General features: G+C 38.7%; 3 protein-coding genes across 4 annotated transcripts; 1 reads left to right on the forward strand and 2 right to left on the reverse strand.

Annotated features, from left to right (window-relative positions):
* LOC104705177 (putative F-box protein At2g19630) lies at positions 2,160-3,422 on the reverse strand. Its single transcript, XM_010421151.1, has one exon. The coding sequence runs from the start codon at positions 3,420-3,422 to the stop codon at positions 2,160-2,162; it is 1,263 nt and encodes a 420-aa protein (XP_010419453.1).
* On the reverse strand, positions 5,247-9,177 carry LOC104703804 (disease resistance protein RML1B-like). Of its 2 annotated transcripts, none has more exons than XM_010419879.1 (4): positions 8,660-9,177; positions 7,301-8,394; positions 6,899-7,195; positions 5,247-6,795 (listed from the first exon to the last, which is right to left on the reverse strand). In XM_010419879.1, the coding sequence occupies exons 1-4, from the start codon at positions 9,135-9,137 to the stop codon at positions 5,401-5,403; spliced, it is 3,264 nt and encodes a 1,087-aa protein (XP_010418181.1). In that variant the 5' UTR covers positions 9,138-9,177; the 3' UTR covers positions 5,247-5,400. The 2 variants fall into 2 exon arrangements, with proteins under 2 accessions (XP_010418181.1, XP_010418177.1); XM_010419875.1 differs by having other exon boundaries at positions 7,301-8,382; positions 8,659-8,786.
* On the forward strand, positions 10,124-10,925 carry LOC104705178 (putative F-box protein At3g19560). The gene is made up of 2 exons (XM_019227207.1): positions 10,124-10,786; positions 10,887-10,925. Exons 1-2 carry the CDS (start codon positions 10,124-10,126, stop codon positions 10,923-10,925), a joined length of 702 nt encoding a protein of 233 aa, XP_019082752.1.

Genomic DNA, 14,545 nt, shown 5'->3' on the forward strand with positions numbered 1-14,545 from the left:
GGCGCCGGCGGAGAGACTGTGCTCGGCAGTGGGCCCTCGTCTGGGCTCGGCAAGGAGCCTTCGGTTGGGCTTGGCAGGGAGCTCGGCAGGGAGCTTGGCAAGGAGCTCGGCAGGGAGCTTGGCAGGGAGCTCGGCAGGGAGCTCGGCAGGGAACTCGGCAGAGGGACAGTTCGCGTTCTCGTTCGCCCCCATCGCTGCCCCGTTGGCTGCTCCGTTGCTTCGTCGAAGTTTTCGCTGGAGTTCGTCATGACTTTCGAGATTTCGAGGAAGTGAGGATCGTCGGTTTTGAGTCGTTAAAAGAAACGCTTTACTCTTGCCCCACGGTGGGCGCCAATTGTTTGTACCGGGGATTACGCAGTTTAAACAAATAAGATTTAGTGGAAAAGAGCGAGCTAAGTTCTTTATTAATCGGGGAAGGCGTGAGATCGTCACTTAAACAAATCGTATTAGAGCTTGTTAGTCGATAGACGAACTAGTAAGCTTAAAATGACGAACTGAAAACAAGACGAATTATACGAAATATAATAACAGTTTTCGATGCAAAGTATTGCTCTGGGGGTATTGTCCGCGGGTCAGGATGATGATCCCAATAAATGCCCTCTCCTTTTATAGGAGACTGTTGACCTAGGAGAGTTTAGGGTTTCCTCCACGAATTCCCGAGATTGCCCTTCTGCGGGAATTAATGACTTGCTTCCAATCTCGCTGGGCCGAGAATGAATGTCGTTGGGCCGAGTGGCATATTGGGCGTAGCCCATATCCAACAGAGCTGAGCTTTTTGTTGATGCCCAAACTGATAGCACCTCTTCGGGAAATAGCTTTGCCAGTGCTACTAAGAGTCCCAAAGGTCCAAGGGCCTTTTCGACCGGAAATGGCTTCACAAGTACCAGGGGAAATGTCTCTGCTCGAGGTCACAACGCAGACGCTGCTTCTTCCAGCGGTTCTAGCGCTCAAGACAATGCTGCAGCTGCAGCAAATCGCAATGGTGCTGCTGCCCGTGGAGACGGTTCTGCAGGTTCCGGTTCCACTGTGAGGGGCCGCACCACTGATAAGAAGAAGAAGAAGAAGAAGGACGGCAAAGGAAAAAAGAACTGAGCGTGAGGAGATCTCATCATGCTTATTGCTCAATATTATATATATTCTAAAAAGTCACAATATCTCTTTTGTATTCATAAATAAAACCAGAGACTGTCACCTTTAATTTTCATGAGACTACTACTCTTTCTGTGTAATGCCTATTTTATAAATAAAAATAAATGCAATAATTACGACCTTGAATTAATCTTCTTCAATCTTAATTAAGTAATGGTAGGAAAAATATACATATATAAGTATATAGAACAGTTAATATTATGTTGGAGAAACGTCAAGAAAATGAGAAGAGAAGAGAATATCCTAGTTATATATATATATATATATATATATATATATCTTTTCGAATCTCAGAAAAGTTTGATATTTTATTTGTTGAAAAACTATAAACTCACTAATATAAACTTTGGTAATTAGGAAAAGTCTAGTGTTCGAGTTCAGTTAAGGGAACATAACTGATCGTCAGCTTTGTAATCTGAGTTCGGGTTTGTCCGTGGGAGATTACTTTACTACTATCAAAAAACAAGTACCATGCTCTTGCTATGTAAAACTTGAAATCAGATAATGTAATGTTTAATTATGTTTAATATGTTATGAATCTTTTGTCATACACTCATACTATTGCTCTAATACCATTGTTATTAATATTCAGATTTGAATATATTATGAAATTAATATTCATGAAGATACAGATAGGTAATTTATAAACAGAAAAAATTGAAAAATTAAAAATTGAAAAGATATAAATGTTAAATAGACAAATTGTTAGCAAAATATATATGCATGCTGACACTTCCTAAATAAGCGGTTATATATAATGTTATTCGAGGTGAGTGGTTTCTTCTAACAAGAAATCTTTCTAGCTCTCCTACAAAGATGCCAAGATTGCGTCTATATGAAATGTGGAAGGAACAGAACAGGAGGTATCATCACGGTCTTACACTTCCTCCACACAAAATTGGCCATAAAGTTATATCGATTGTCGAGAACACTGAAAGATAGATGAGAGTGAAAGAGTAAGGGCCAAACTAGCCTTGTTACAAAAATCTCAAAAGTTATAAAAACCATGTTTAAAGAAAGCCTTCTATAAGCTTCACATTGACATCCTCTACATGGCCTAGATAGGTGTAAATGGAATAACCCTTAAACGCTTCCAATCCTTGTATTTCTACGCTTCTGATTGCGTTTCGCTCGGTACTATAGTACAAAATGTAGACAGACCTGGGTTTACAGAAATTTAAAAATACAATTTCGTTTGACCGAGACAGTCCAACAACTTTGGATAAACCTCTGTATGGCCCTCCAACAGTATTCGTCCACGAAGCAGGCAATACATATGTATGCTCCGACCACTCATGCTTTTCCGCATCTTCTAGAACCCGCAACCTAATATTTGTACTCCTTGGATGGATACCCGTCCCAAGTGAACCTAATTTGCCATTGTAGTTTATCAGAGGTGACCAACAAAATAATGATACATTGAGAGGGTCTCTGGAGTTTTCAACAAATCTGAACTTCTCCGACCTAAGGTCAAAGAGAACAATTATGTAATCCCTTGAAGACGTATGGAACGCTTGATAATACAGAACACCATCGATGCATACATGGTCAACATAATAACCCTCGTTAACAGAATGGGGTATGCAACATTCGACCCTTGTCCATGACGATTCTCCACCAGTTCCTAATGTCAGAACTTGATGGTCCTCAGAGCCCGAGCTTCGTACTCCCCAGGCCATGGACAACACCTTGTATAGTTTCTCGATAGGCTCATACCCTAAAAAGCTCCTCATTCCAAACCTCTTCCTCGTCTTGAGTTTGGGTAAGGTCACAGATTGTCCCGTGTTGGGGTTACATATGACCGAGACCTTACGCTCCTTTCCCTCTGAACCCCGCATATCTTCCACTAACATCAATCCTCTGACAGAACTACGTATCAAATAGATACACTTATGATAATTCGGAATTTTCATATGATAACTGGCGGCTAAAACAGAGGAGTTGTTATCATCTGCAAGAATCTGATGAGGCTGAGGTGAGGAGAAGAAGAACACGTGGCTGTCTTTTCGGCAAGCGAACAATAGCTTCGGGCGAGCCAAAGATCTCGTCAAGAACAACTCCGTGAAGTAGGGGAGACGAGGAATGGAAGCCCAGAGCTTCGATACGCAGCGACATCTTGATATTGATTTCGTCGGCAGTCTCGAACATATCTCGACAATTAGATCAACTGGGATCGGTTCTCCTCCACCATTGCTTGAGGTCTTGGCTCGCGTATTGCGTCCGGTGACGGCAACAAGATCCTCCTCCGAGACGTTTTGCTGCTCTGATTTCATGGCGGAGACTACCTAGATTGCTAATTACAGGGACTCCAAATTACGACGCAGTCGATACTATAGAAACCCTAGCTAGAGTGCGTTGTTGATTATGTGGCTCGCATTTTGATATTCTTATTATTATTTGGTTTTGTTAGCAATTTTTTTTTTTTTTATGTACCAAAAGTAATAGGGACCCAAAAATAATGTACAAATCCTTTAGACTAGAGAGAGATCACTGAGAAGTAACAATAAAACAACAACGGGTAAATATTTTGGCATGGGTCAGTTTGAAATAAACCAATTAAATCAGTTTTTGATTTGTCCTTAAACCGGTCCAGAACTAGACCGGGTTTATTAAACCTTAAAAACATTGGTCTCTCCTTCCCAAATTTGGATCTGTGCGATTCTGAGAGTTCCGGCAAGTGAATGAAGTGTAAACGGAGATGTTGTTTTTCGCTGATCGATAGTGGGCACGAATTGAATCAGATAGATCGGTCAGAATTGAAACATTGGCTTCAACGCTGTGGTACTCGCTTTGCATTGCCATGAACTCTCTTATACTTCACTGAAGAAGGGTCTCTGGAGTTGCAACAATGGCGTAATTTTAGAGTTTCCTTGCAAAATGTGTCTGCTTTTTCCAACTCGTTCTCTTCTGCTGCTAGTGCTGCTGTTGATGTAATAAGCCCTAATGATGGTGGAGGAAAAGGGAAGACCTTTAAAGTGACCACTTTTTTTTTTTGACACACTCGGAGAAGAAGGTAGCCAACTCTATAGAAACATTTATAGGTCTAGGGTTCAGCATAGATGAGAATGTGATGATGTTCAAGCGGGATCCTTCTTGCCTTGGATATTCTGCAGAGTTGGTGAAGAAGAAGACTGAGTTTCTGGTCATGCAGATGAATTGGCAACTAAAGGATGTGGCGTACTTGGATTCAGCCTTAGAGAAGAGGACTATCCCAAGGTGTTAATGTCATCAAAGTTCTCATGTCAAAAAGGATTGCTCGGAAGTGAACTCCCTCCAATGACGTCTGTTTTGACAAGTACCAGTCATGCGTTTTTTACTTTGTATGTTAGGAAGCATAAGGACAAGCAGCTTGTGGCCGAGTTGATGGCTACCTTCACTGGAGATTTTGTTTCACTCACTGATAAGAAGGCACGTCTAAAACAATTAACAATGTTAAGAATTGTTTTTTTTTTGTTTTCTGTTAGGTTTAGGATTCATTAGTGAATCTTGATGCTTGACTGTGGGAAGTAGAATAGCTTTTGTGTACGAGTGTCTGAAACCCATTTAGACTTTTATAATGTACTTTGACCCAGATCCAACCTGTGTCCTCTAATATACGTCCCGTTTAGGACAATCACGAATTGTAAATTTGAATTTCTCTGTTTTTGGAGTTCTTTTAACTCTTCAACACAGTCTAGAAACTGCATCACAACATTTGTAGGTAGGTTAATTGTAGAATTGGAATAAAGATTGAGATGTTTTTGAATTTTCTGAACATGAATACCTTTGAGTCTGAAGGATGATGAATCAGTCTTGTACGAAACAATCTTCACAATTAGACTCTTTTTTGTTCCCTTCAGTTTTTTATTTTTGTTTCTCTTGTTGATATATGGATTATGGTAAAGATCTTTGTGATGTGCTTTTCTCCTTTTTTCTGTTACATATTTAGCAGGAACGGTAGACATCTATGAAAGAAGAAAGATTCACTTTCAAACGATGGAACGGTTTATCCAAATACCAAAACTATACGCAGAAACATTGTGGTAAAATGACTGATTTTGGGGACTGTCTTATGAGTGTAGATCTCTTATGGAATCAGTAACCGTTGATCCATCATCTATAAAGCGAATAGGTGAACTCAGTCAAGTCTTTCGTTGTGAAAGCTTATTGTTATGCCTCACCAAGGAGGTCAACACAATTACACAAGACTCGTCGTAGTTACAAATAAAGAGATGTTTACTATTATTGCTCTATTATTCTGTATTCTATCGCCTAAAAATGCCCAAGCATCTGACGTTTCTCCCAAAATTGGAGTGCTCGAAGCAGTGGATTATCCTCGGAAATTCTCTGTCTTTCGCTCGACGACTCTATTTGTACGCTCACAGTATTCGGTGTCATCTTCAAACGCTTAGCTGGGTTCAACTTATCAATTTCGTCATCAAACACTTGGTCTGATCCAGATTCATAGGTCCCTTTGATGCTCTCGTCAATCAAGATCTTGGCACCGCATTCAATAACATCCAAGCCTTGTTCTCTTCTGCTCAATTCTATAACTATCTCGTTGCTCATATTCGAGGTGCGAGTCCCTTTGATGCTCTCGTCGGTCAAGATCATGGCACCACATTCAATAACGTCGAAGTCGTGGTATTTGCTGCTGAATTCGAAAACCATCTCTCTGCTCGTTTCGGTAGATAGCCAGCAATGATGAAATATAAGTAGATGTTCCGTTCGAAATTTGTAGACATTGCCTACGTAGAATAAGCCCTCACCAACTGGATTGTCGTCTTCTATGTGACGGCACACTATTTTGGAAAGATCTTCTTCTGTGATTCGCTGGTTAGGGGAAATCACGACGCAAACCAAAATGCCGGTGTAAGACCCGTCACCGTCTGAATGAATGGTTAATGAATTTCCTTTGGCACGGTGATCGAACCCTGCAGGAACTTGACTTCCGGGTAAAAGCGCTTTTTTGAGATAAAACGATCGTTTGATAATTGCTCTTCGTGCTTGTCGGCCAAATTTGAAGCAGTTGGTGAAATTGAAGCTCGCGTTTGGAGTGTCCAAAGGGTAAAATATGGTCTCCAATGATTCACAATCATCTGCAAATATAAATTCAAGCGAACTAGGGAGTTCTGGCAATGATGTTAGTCTTTTGCAGCTAGATAGATGAAGCTCTTGTAGCAAATGAAGAGCCTTGATGCAATCTGGAATCCTTTCAATATCAGTGTAGCCTAGGTTTAGTTGTTTTAAACTCATGGGGAAATGTGTTATTTCCTTCAACTTTCCACTATGGCGTAAACTGAGAAACCGAAGACGAGAGCAAAGCCTTACTGATGGAAGAACCACTTCAACCGCTGTCTTTGTGATATGCATAGATGTAATGTTCGTTGACATACTTGGAATATACCTTAATCTTGAGCATCCGGTCATGCAAACTCTTTTTAGAGATGCCAAATTCATATGAGTTGGAATTACCTCTAGGTTTATGCAGCCATCCACCCACAAGACAATTAGTTTATGAAGATGTGTACAAGAAGATGGAATCTCTACCAAACTCGTGCAATCACTTAGTTTCAAATACTTCAGATTTGTAGCATTTGAAAGATCTGGGACTTCCTTCAAATGAAAAGACCCTGACAAATCCATCTTCTTGAGATTCTTAAGAGGCTGAATATATAAGAAAAACCATACAATAATAAAGAGAAATAGAATCATTTAACTTGAAAACATATTACATATATATTAATATATTTAAAAGTATAACACCAACCTGGGCTCCTTGCCAGAGGCACTCGAGCTTGCTACACTTCATATCAAGCTCAACAAGATGTTCAACATGAAATTTAGGAGGAAGACTCTTGCTTGGGTATGCCTCCCAATTTAGTAATCTTAGACTACGCGGAAACTCCATTTTCCCATGTATATGCATTCTATCATCCCCACCATCTTTACTTTTGTAAACTCTGACAAATCGAAGATTAGGCATTCTTTTAAAAGCTTTCTTGCTTATAGATACTTCATTGATACCACATATATCAAATGATATACCAACAACGTTCCTGGTACCCTGAACCAAATCCCATATAGAAAATTTTCTAACTTCAACAAATGCCTAATTTATAGATAAATTAACGAACGAAGTAGATAGAAATATACAAGAGAAATAACTAACTTTGGCTTCTTCAAGGACGTCACAAATCTCATTAGCATCCATTAAGATTTGACGTTTCCAAGGCTCTTGTTTATGAATGACCATTTTACCCACTTGTTGTAGCAATCTATGCATCACTATTCTTTTCCCATTTGTAGATACCCTTATCTCTATGAGAGATCTAGTATCAAGGACTTGCAACCCATGTATGACATTTAAACCACTGTCTGCGAACATGGTTTCCACTAGATTATCATCTTTGTAGTTGAAGAAGACTGCAATGTGGAGAAATAATGTTTTCTCATTAACATCTAAACTTTCATAGCTAACTCTTAGTACGTCCTCGATGTCTGGATCAAGTTTAGTTTCTAGCCTGAGTATTACTTCTTCCCACTCCTCTTCATTCTTCCCACATAAAGATGAACCCACTACTCGGAGACCCAATGGAAGGTAATCACAAAGTTGTGTTACTCTTTGTACAAGCTTCTCATAACCATGATGATAAGAGTGGTATTTTCTAAAAGCATATTTACATAAGATCTTGAAAGCTTGTTCATTAGATGGAAAACCCACATGGTATGTATTGTTGATGCCATGTTGCTGCAAAAGCTCTTTGTTTTCTGTGGTAACTACAATCCTACTTCCTGGACCAAACCATGTTTTGTCATTAGCCAACGCCATTAATTGCATAATATTGTTCACATCATCAAGAATGATGAGGACTCTCTGCTTGCACAACCTTTCTTCTAATACCCCTGAATGGTGTATCTTTAAACCATCTTGGTTCAAAAGATTTGAAAGAAATTGTTCTTGTAAACGCAACTCATCTAGACCACGAAGATAACTTCCCTTTAGATTGTCCACAAAACAAGTAAGCTGAAACCTATTAGAGAGTCGACTATGCAAAGCTCTGGCTATGGTTGTCTTACCAATGCCTGCCGGACCAACGATTCCAACCCTCTTGACTTCATCATTATCAAAATCTAGCAAAGACTCCATTTCTCTCAAGTGAGTTTCGATACCCACCATACCATCAAAATCCCTAGATGGTGTAGCATTCAGTTTACCTGAAACATCTCTGGCAATCTTTTCTATCATGTTGGCTTCATTATCCCGAACAAAAGAGAAAGAAATGAAAGCATTATTTCCACCAAATATTCAAAAAGATAGCATCATTAGTTCCCGTAATTTATGACATGTATTTGTTATTTTATAGTGTTCATTCAACAAAAACATTAATTCTCTTATTCATTTTAATTCCAGTAACTGTAATTCCTCATATTGATCATTAAAAACCAAAATTTGTTATAAAAAAAATTCTCTGGTGATTACCACTTTAGAACCTAAGAAATGAAAAATCAGATTAAATAAAGACCAACCATCTTGAGAAGTCTTCTCCAGCAATGTTTCCCACATCCTTCAAAGCTTTGCTCCAATTCTGCTTGTCCTTGTCCGTCCCAAGTGCACAAGTTTCATTGAAATGGACCCCGAGTTCCCCGGTCTGCTTCCGTACATCAGATGGATCTACTCCATAGAAGATGGTCATCACTATCTTTCCCATGGATTGTTTGCACTCCAAGATCTCCACCAATTCGTTCAAACACCATCTCGATGATGCATATTTATTGGAGAGAATAACGATTGAGATCCTCGATTCTTTGATAGCCTTCTTGAGTGAAGGGGCAATCTCTTCGCTTCTCTCAATCCCTTGATCATCAAACATACTGATTCCGTTGAAGTTAAATTGTCTGCGCATGTGACTAAGAAGTGTTTTACGGACGTCCGGCCCGTGGAAGCTCGAGAAGACATTAAATTTGTAGTTGCAAGTGGGAAAAGAGGAAGAAGCAATGAGAGACATGCTGAGAGATATTGAAAAGGGATAATGAGAAGTGGAAGAAGATAAGTTGAAAATCTGATAATGTATGTTGAAATCATATTGGAAAGCTATATGAAAGCCAACAGAAACAAAAAAAAATGGGTCCTTCTGTATGTAAACGCGTTATAAAAGTCAAATAATCAATAATGCATGCTCTGAGAGTCTGAGCAGCCTCGCTTAACATATATACAAACGATATCAATATTTGTAGTTACTTGCACTGTAACCTTTTCTTCAAACCTTCCTTTGTAATCTCTTAAACAGGACAAGATTACACATTGCTTCAAAAGCACTCTCATTAGTCAGCTTTACACATTGCTCCAAGTCATCCTCATCAGCTTGATTTACTCGGAAAGGAAAAAAAACATAGAAGAGATGGACTACACTTTTTTCAATTGGCTCAACTTAAGCCATATAGGTATTGGATTAAACCGATGGTCACGTCATCATCATCTTCCCCAACCCAAGCTTCCGTTTATTTCCTCACAATTATCGAAGCAAGATGATGATCCAAAGTCCTCAACACTCTCTTCTTCTATTATAGTTTTTTGTGTATGAGTGTTCAACATTCCAAAGAAACAAGCCAATGCATTTCTGAAGATGATTGAAAAGCAAATCTTCACAATTAGGTGAATACTAACCTAACTCCGTTTTTGTTCCTCTAAAAGTCCATATTTTTTTCTCTTGTAAAGATCCTTGTGATGTGCTTTACTCTGTTTTTAATGGAAATAAAAACAGAATATACGAAATTTTCCATTTTTTTAATCAAAAGTCTTTCCTTTTTTTATTTTTTCTTATATCTATAAAATCCTAGGGAGAGATGGAAACAACATGTTATCAACGTGAAGTTAAAATCCAAAATAAAAACTTGTAACCTAAACTACCTTATTTGAGTGGATAAGCGTGAAAGTTATAAAACCCTAGTTTCGATTATACAGACAGCACTTGGACGTTGGAAACTTGTAACAATGTCGATGATGTCTGATCTTTCGCAGGGTTTGGTAAAGGAGATACTCTCTCGGGTTCCTATATCATCTCTGAGAGCTGTGAGATCTACTTGCAAACAATGGAACAGTTTATCGAAAGATCCTAGCTTTACAAACAAGCAATGTGCTAAAGCAGCCAAGGATTTGATGGTGATCATGGTTAATGATTTTAAGGTCTGTTTGATGAGTGTTGATCTCTACGGAGTCCATAACCACAAAGACGACTTGGTTTATCCATCTATAAAGCGAATAGGTGAACTTAATCAAGTCAAGATATTTTACGTCTTCTATTGTGATGGCTTATTGTTATGCCTTACCAAGGAGAAGGAGAGAAACACTACTAGCCTCGTGGTTTGGAACCCGTACTCGTGTCAAACCAGTTTGATCAAACCTAGGTCCACTTACGGCAGATCAGATATGTTTGGTATCGGATACGACAAGAACAACAACCACAAGATTTTGAGGCTTTTCTTTGAGTTTGGCTACAATTTAGAGTACGAAATCTATGATTTTGAATCTAACTCATGGAGGGTTCTTGCCATCTCATCTACTGTAGTGTTATACAAACGAGGCGTGTCATTGAAAGGGAACACTTACTTTTTTGCTCAGGAAAGAATCAAAGTTGAAGAAGTAGATAAAGAATGTGTTTTACTCTGTTTTGATTTCACAAGAGAGAGATTTGGACCGGCTCTGCATCTTCCGTTTCACTGTGATGTTAGATACGATGACATGGTTCTATCTGCAGTTAGAGAAGAGCAGCTTGCAGTGTTGTTTCAGCGCTTAGATACGTATAAGATGGAGATGTGGATTACAACCAAGATCGAGCCCAATGCGGTGGCATGGAACAAGTTCTTAGCCGTTGATACGGAGACAATCATCAGTGGTCTTAAGTTTGTGGTTGAGCCTAGGAGTTTCTTTGTTGACGAGGAGAAGAAAGTTGCAGTCATTTGTGATATAGATAGATTTGAACCGACCAAGACCGGTCTCTACAAAACTGCTTGCATCATTGGGGAGGATGGATACTTGAAAGAAGTGGATCTCGGAGAAGCTGTGAGTGTTGAAGAATCTCCATACAGTTGCCCACTTGTGTGCTCCTATTATGTTCCAAGGTTTGGGCATAATCAACCAAGGTCTAGTAGTACTACAGGGCAAAAGGAAAGGACGAGACTATTGATTAGTCCATATTACAATACATCTTATGTTTCGTGGATATCTCTTTTTCTTTTGTTTTCTTTGCTTTTATTTTCTTTTGTAAAGATTGTTCTGTGAACAAGACTACAAGAGTGACTAGTAGTAGTCATAGTTGAAATTAAGGGAGATTCGTTTTTTACAGAATGATACTTCGATCTCAATCCCTTCTGGCATTGCCTTAATTTGTCATGTAGTCTCCGAAACAACTCTCTTTGATGCAGTCTTTGCTTTAGTTAACCCTCTACATAATGTAGAGTCTTCACTCCTACTTCTGTATGATTATAGCAACACCAAAACTGTTATTTAAGTAAAACTATTGGAGATTTTACTATTTTTGCTCCAAGAGATGTCATTGTTCTTCTGCCTAATCGGATCTTAATCTCCATCACTATGGTGACAACTATTGACGTCTTTTTTTTTTAGGTTTATTACTCTATGTTTTGGTGGAATGATGCATAACTTTTGATTTTTTTTTTTTATGTTCAACATTATAATTTTTTTAGAAAAACACTCGCCTTTTATATGAAGTAAAAAAAAAAATCAAAATTGTATCATTCGACCAATAATATTATTAGAACTCATCCTTTTATTTTTATTTTTTTGAGGTGTCTTTCCTTTTTTTTTTAACATCAAATCAATAATATTATATTTTTTTTTGGTAATGAAATCAATAATATTATATTGTATCTCTTAAGGTATTTTCTGAAGGTATTGACGTATTGTTTTAGAAACATCATTAGACCAATAATCAAAACTTTCGTGTCTATTTTTTTTTTTTTATTGTTTCAGTGAAATTACATCTTAATTTTAATCTAGTCAAAGGTTTCTAAAATTTGAGCAAAAAAATAAAAATAAAATAAACGAAATTTTTACTTCGAAATTTTAAGTCAAAGGTTTATAAGAGAAATTTATTCTTTGGACTTCGATATTAAATTAAAACAAAATTGCATCATCAGACCAATAACCTTTTCGTAAAAAGGGTATATTTATGGAATTCATCTCTCAATATATAAGTTTTTATCCCAAATTAACGCAAAAGAGAGAATTCGAGATCTCGCCTCTCCTCTCTCTTAGGCATAGCGACTCACTCAGATCTATACCTTCTTCTTCCTCCTCCTCTTCTCCTTCTTCGTTTCGTTTCCGAACTCATCTGAATCTGTGGTAATCACCATTGTTTCTCTCTTTACGATTTCTAATTTCTCCTTTGATCTCACTCCGTTGCTGCAATTTAGATCTATATCTGCAAAATCTCATATGAATTTTTCGTGATTTCGTTTTTGTTTTTTTTTTTGTTTTGTGATCTTGTTTTTGTATGTAGAGTGCATTATCGGGAGATTACTATTATGTTGACAAAGTTCGAGACGAAGAGTAACAGAGTTAAGGGTTTGAGCTTTCACCCTAAAAGACCATGGATCCTCGCGAGTTTGCACAGTGGCGTGATCCAGCTCTGGGATTATCGTATGGGTACTTTGATCGATAGATTTGACGAGCACGAAGGACCTGTTCGTGGTGTTCACTTCCACAATTCTCAGTCTCTCTTCGTCTCCGGAGGTATATTGCTTTTTTGCTCTCCTCATTACCTTTAGATTTAGCTCGCTGTAGTGAATCGTATGATTGATTTGTCCCAACCTCGATTTTGTTGGATTTATGGATCTTGAAATTAAAATCGAATGTTTACATATCTCATATAAGCAGATTTTGCGTTAAGTGAGCCTTGTTTTAGTGTGTTTTAGATTCAAAAAGACGTATATATTGTATGACTATGATCTTAATGCTTGTCTAGTATCTTAATGCTTGCAGGGGATGATTACAAGATTAAAGTGTGGAACTACAAAACACACAGGTGCCTTTTCACTCTTCTTGGGCATCTTGATTACATCCGAACGGTTCAGTTCCATCATGAGTACCCATGGATTGTGAGTGCCAGTGACGATCAGACTATCCGTATATGGAACTGGCAATCACGGACTTGTGTTTCCGTCTTGACTGGTCACAATCATTATGTTATGTGTGCCTCTTTCCACCCAAAAGAAGACCTCGTTGTATCGGCATCCTTAGATCAGACTGTCCGTGTTTGGGATATTGGTGCTCTTAGGAAGAAGACAGTTTCTCCTGCTGACGACATCATGAGGCTGACTCAGATGAATAGTGATCTTTTTGGTGGAGTTGATGCCATTGTCAAGTACGTCCTTGAAGGTCATGACAGAGGTGTAAACTGGGCTGCTTTTCATCCCTCCCTGCCTCTTATCGTCTCGGGTGCAGATGACCGCCAAGTAAAGCTGTGGCGTATGAATGGTAATTACTTGATGTTATACTTTTGTGCTTTCAAAATTTATATGCCACCAATCATTAGTTTTATACTGATGCAAATTTTTTTTTAATCAATATCATTGCAGAAACTAAAGCTTGGGAGGTGGATACATTGCGAGGCCATATGAATAACGTTTCATCTGTTATGTTCCATGCAAAACAGGACATAATTGTATCAAACTCTGAAGATAAGAGCATCCGTGTCTGGGATGCTACCAAGCGGACGGGACTTCAAACTTTTCGTCGTGAACATGATAGATTCTGGATTCTTGCAGTTCACCCTGAGATGAATTTACTAGCAGCAGGACATGACAGTGGCATGATCGTGTTCAAACTTGAGAGAGAACGTCCTGCATTTGCTCTGAGTGGTGATTCTTTGTTCTATGCCAAGGATAGATTTTTGCGGTACTATGAATATTCAACTCAAAGAGACTCCCAAGTTATCCCTATACGGCGTCCTGNTACTCAAAGAGATTCCCAAGTTATCCCTATACGGCGTCCTGGTACTCCAAGCTTGAATCAAAGTCCGAGGACTCTATCATACAGTCCGACTGAAAATGCAGTTTTGATCTGCTCAGATCTGGATGGTGGTTCTTATGAGTTGTACATCATACCGAAAGATAGTGTTGGCAGGAGTGACGTTGTGCAAGATGCAAAGAGAGGGACAGGTGGCTCTGCAGTATTCATTGCCCGTAACCGGTTTGCTGTTCTCGAGAAAAGCACCAGCCAGGTGCTAGTCAAGAATCTAAAGAATGAGGTGGTTAAAAAGAGTTCTCTGCCTATTCCCACAGATGCTATCTTTTATGCCGGAACTGGAAATTTACTTTGTCGATCTGAGGATAAAGTAGTTATATTTGACCTCCAGCAAAGGCTTGTTCTTGGTGAACTTCAGACACCATTTGT

This window comes from Camelina sativa, chromosome 7 (genome assembly GCF_000633955.1).
Source record: "Camelina sativa cultivar DH55 chromosome 7, Cs, whole genome shotgun sequence".
Classification (NCBI taxonomy): Eukaryota; Viridiplantae; Streptophyta; class Magnoliopsida; order Brassicales; family Brassicaceae; genus Camelina; species Camelina sativa.

Excerpts from the sequence above, each read along its gene's own strand:
- LOC104705177 (XM_010421151.1), bottom strand. The coding sequence starts at position 3,422 with ATGAAATCAGAGCAGCAAAACGTCTCGGAGGAGGATCTTGTTGCCGTC.
- LOC104703804 (XM_010419879.1), bottom strand. The coding sequence starts at position 9,137 with ATGTCTCTCATTGCTTCTTCCTCTTTTCCCACTTGCAACTACAAATTT. Across the intron at positions 7,196-7,300 it reads ACGTCCTTGAAGAAGCCAAA|GGTACCAGGAACGTTGTTGG; the intron begins GTTAGTTATTTC and ends GATTTGGTTCAG. Across the intron at positions 6,796-6,898 it reads GCCTCTGGCAAGGAGCCCAG|CCTCTTAAGAATCTCAAGAA; the intron begins GTTGGTGTTATA and ends TTATATATTCAG.
- LOC104705178 (XM_019227207.1), top strand. The coding sequence starts at position 10,124 with ATGTCGATGATGTCTGATCTTTCGCAGGGTTTGGTAAAGGAGATACTC. Across the intron at positions 10,787-10,886 it reads AAGAAGTAGATAAAGAATGT|TTAGAGAAGAGCAGCTTGCA; the intron begins GTTTTACTCTGT and ends TTCTATCTGCAG.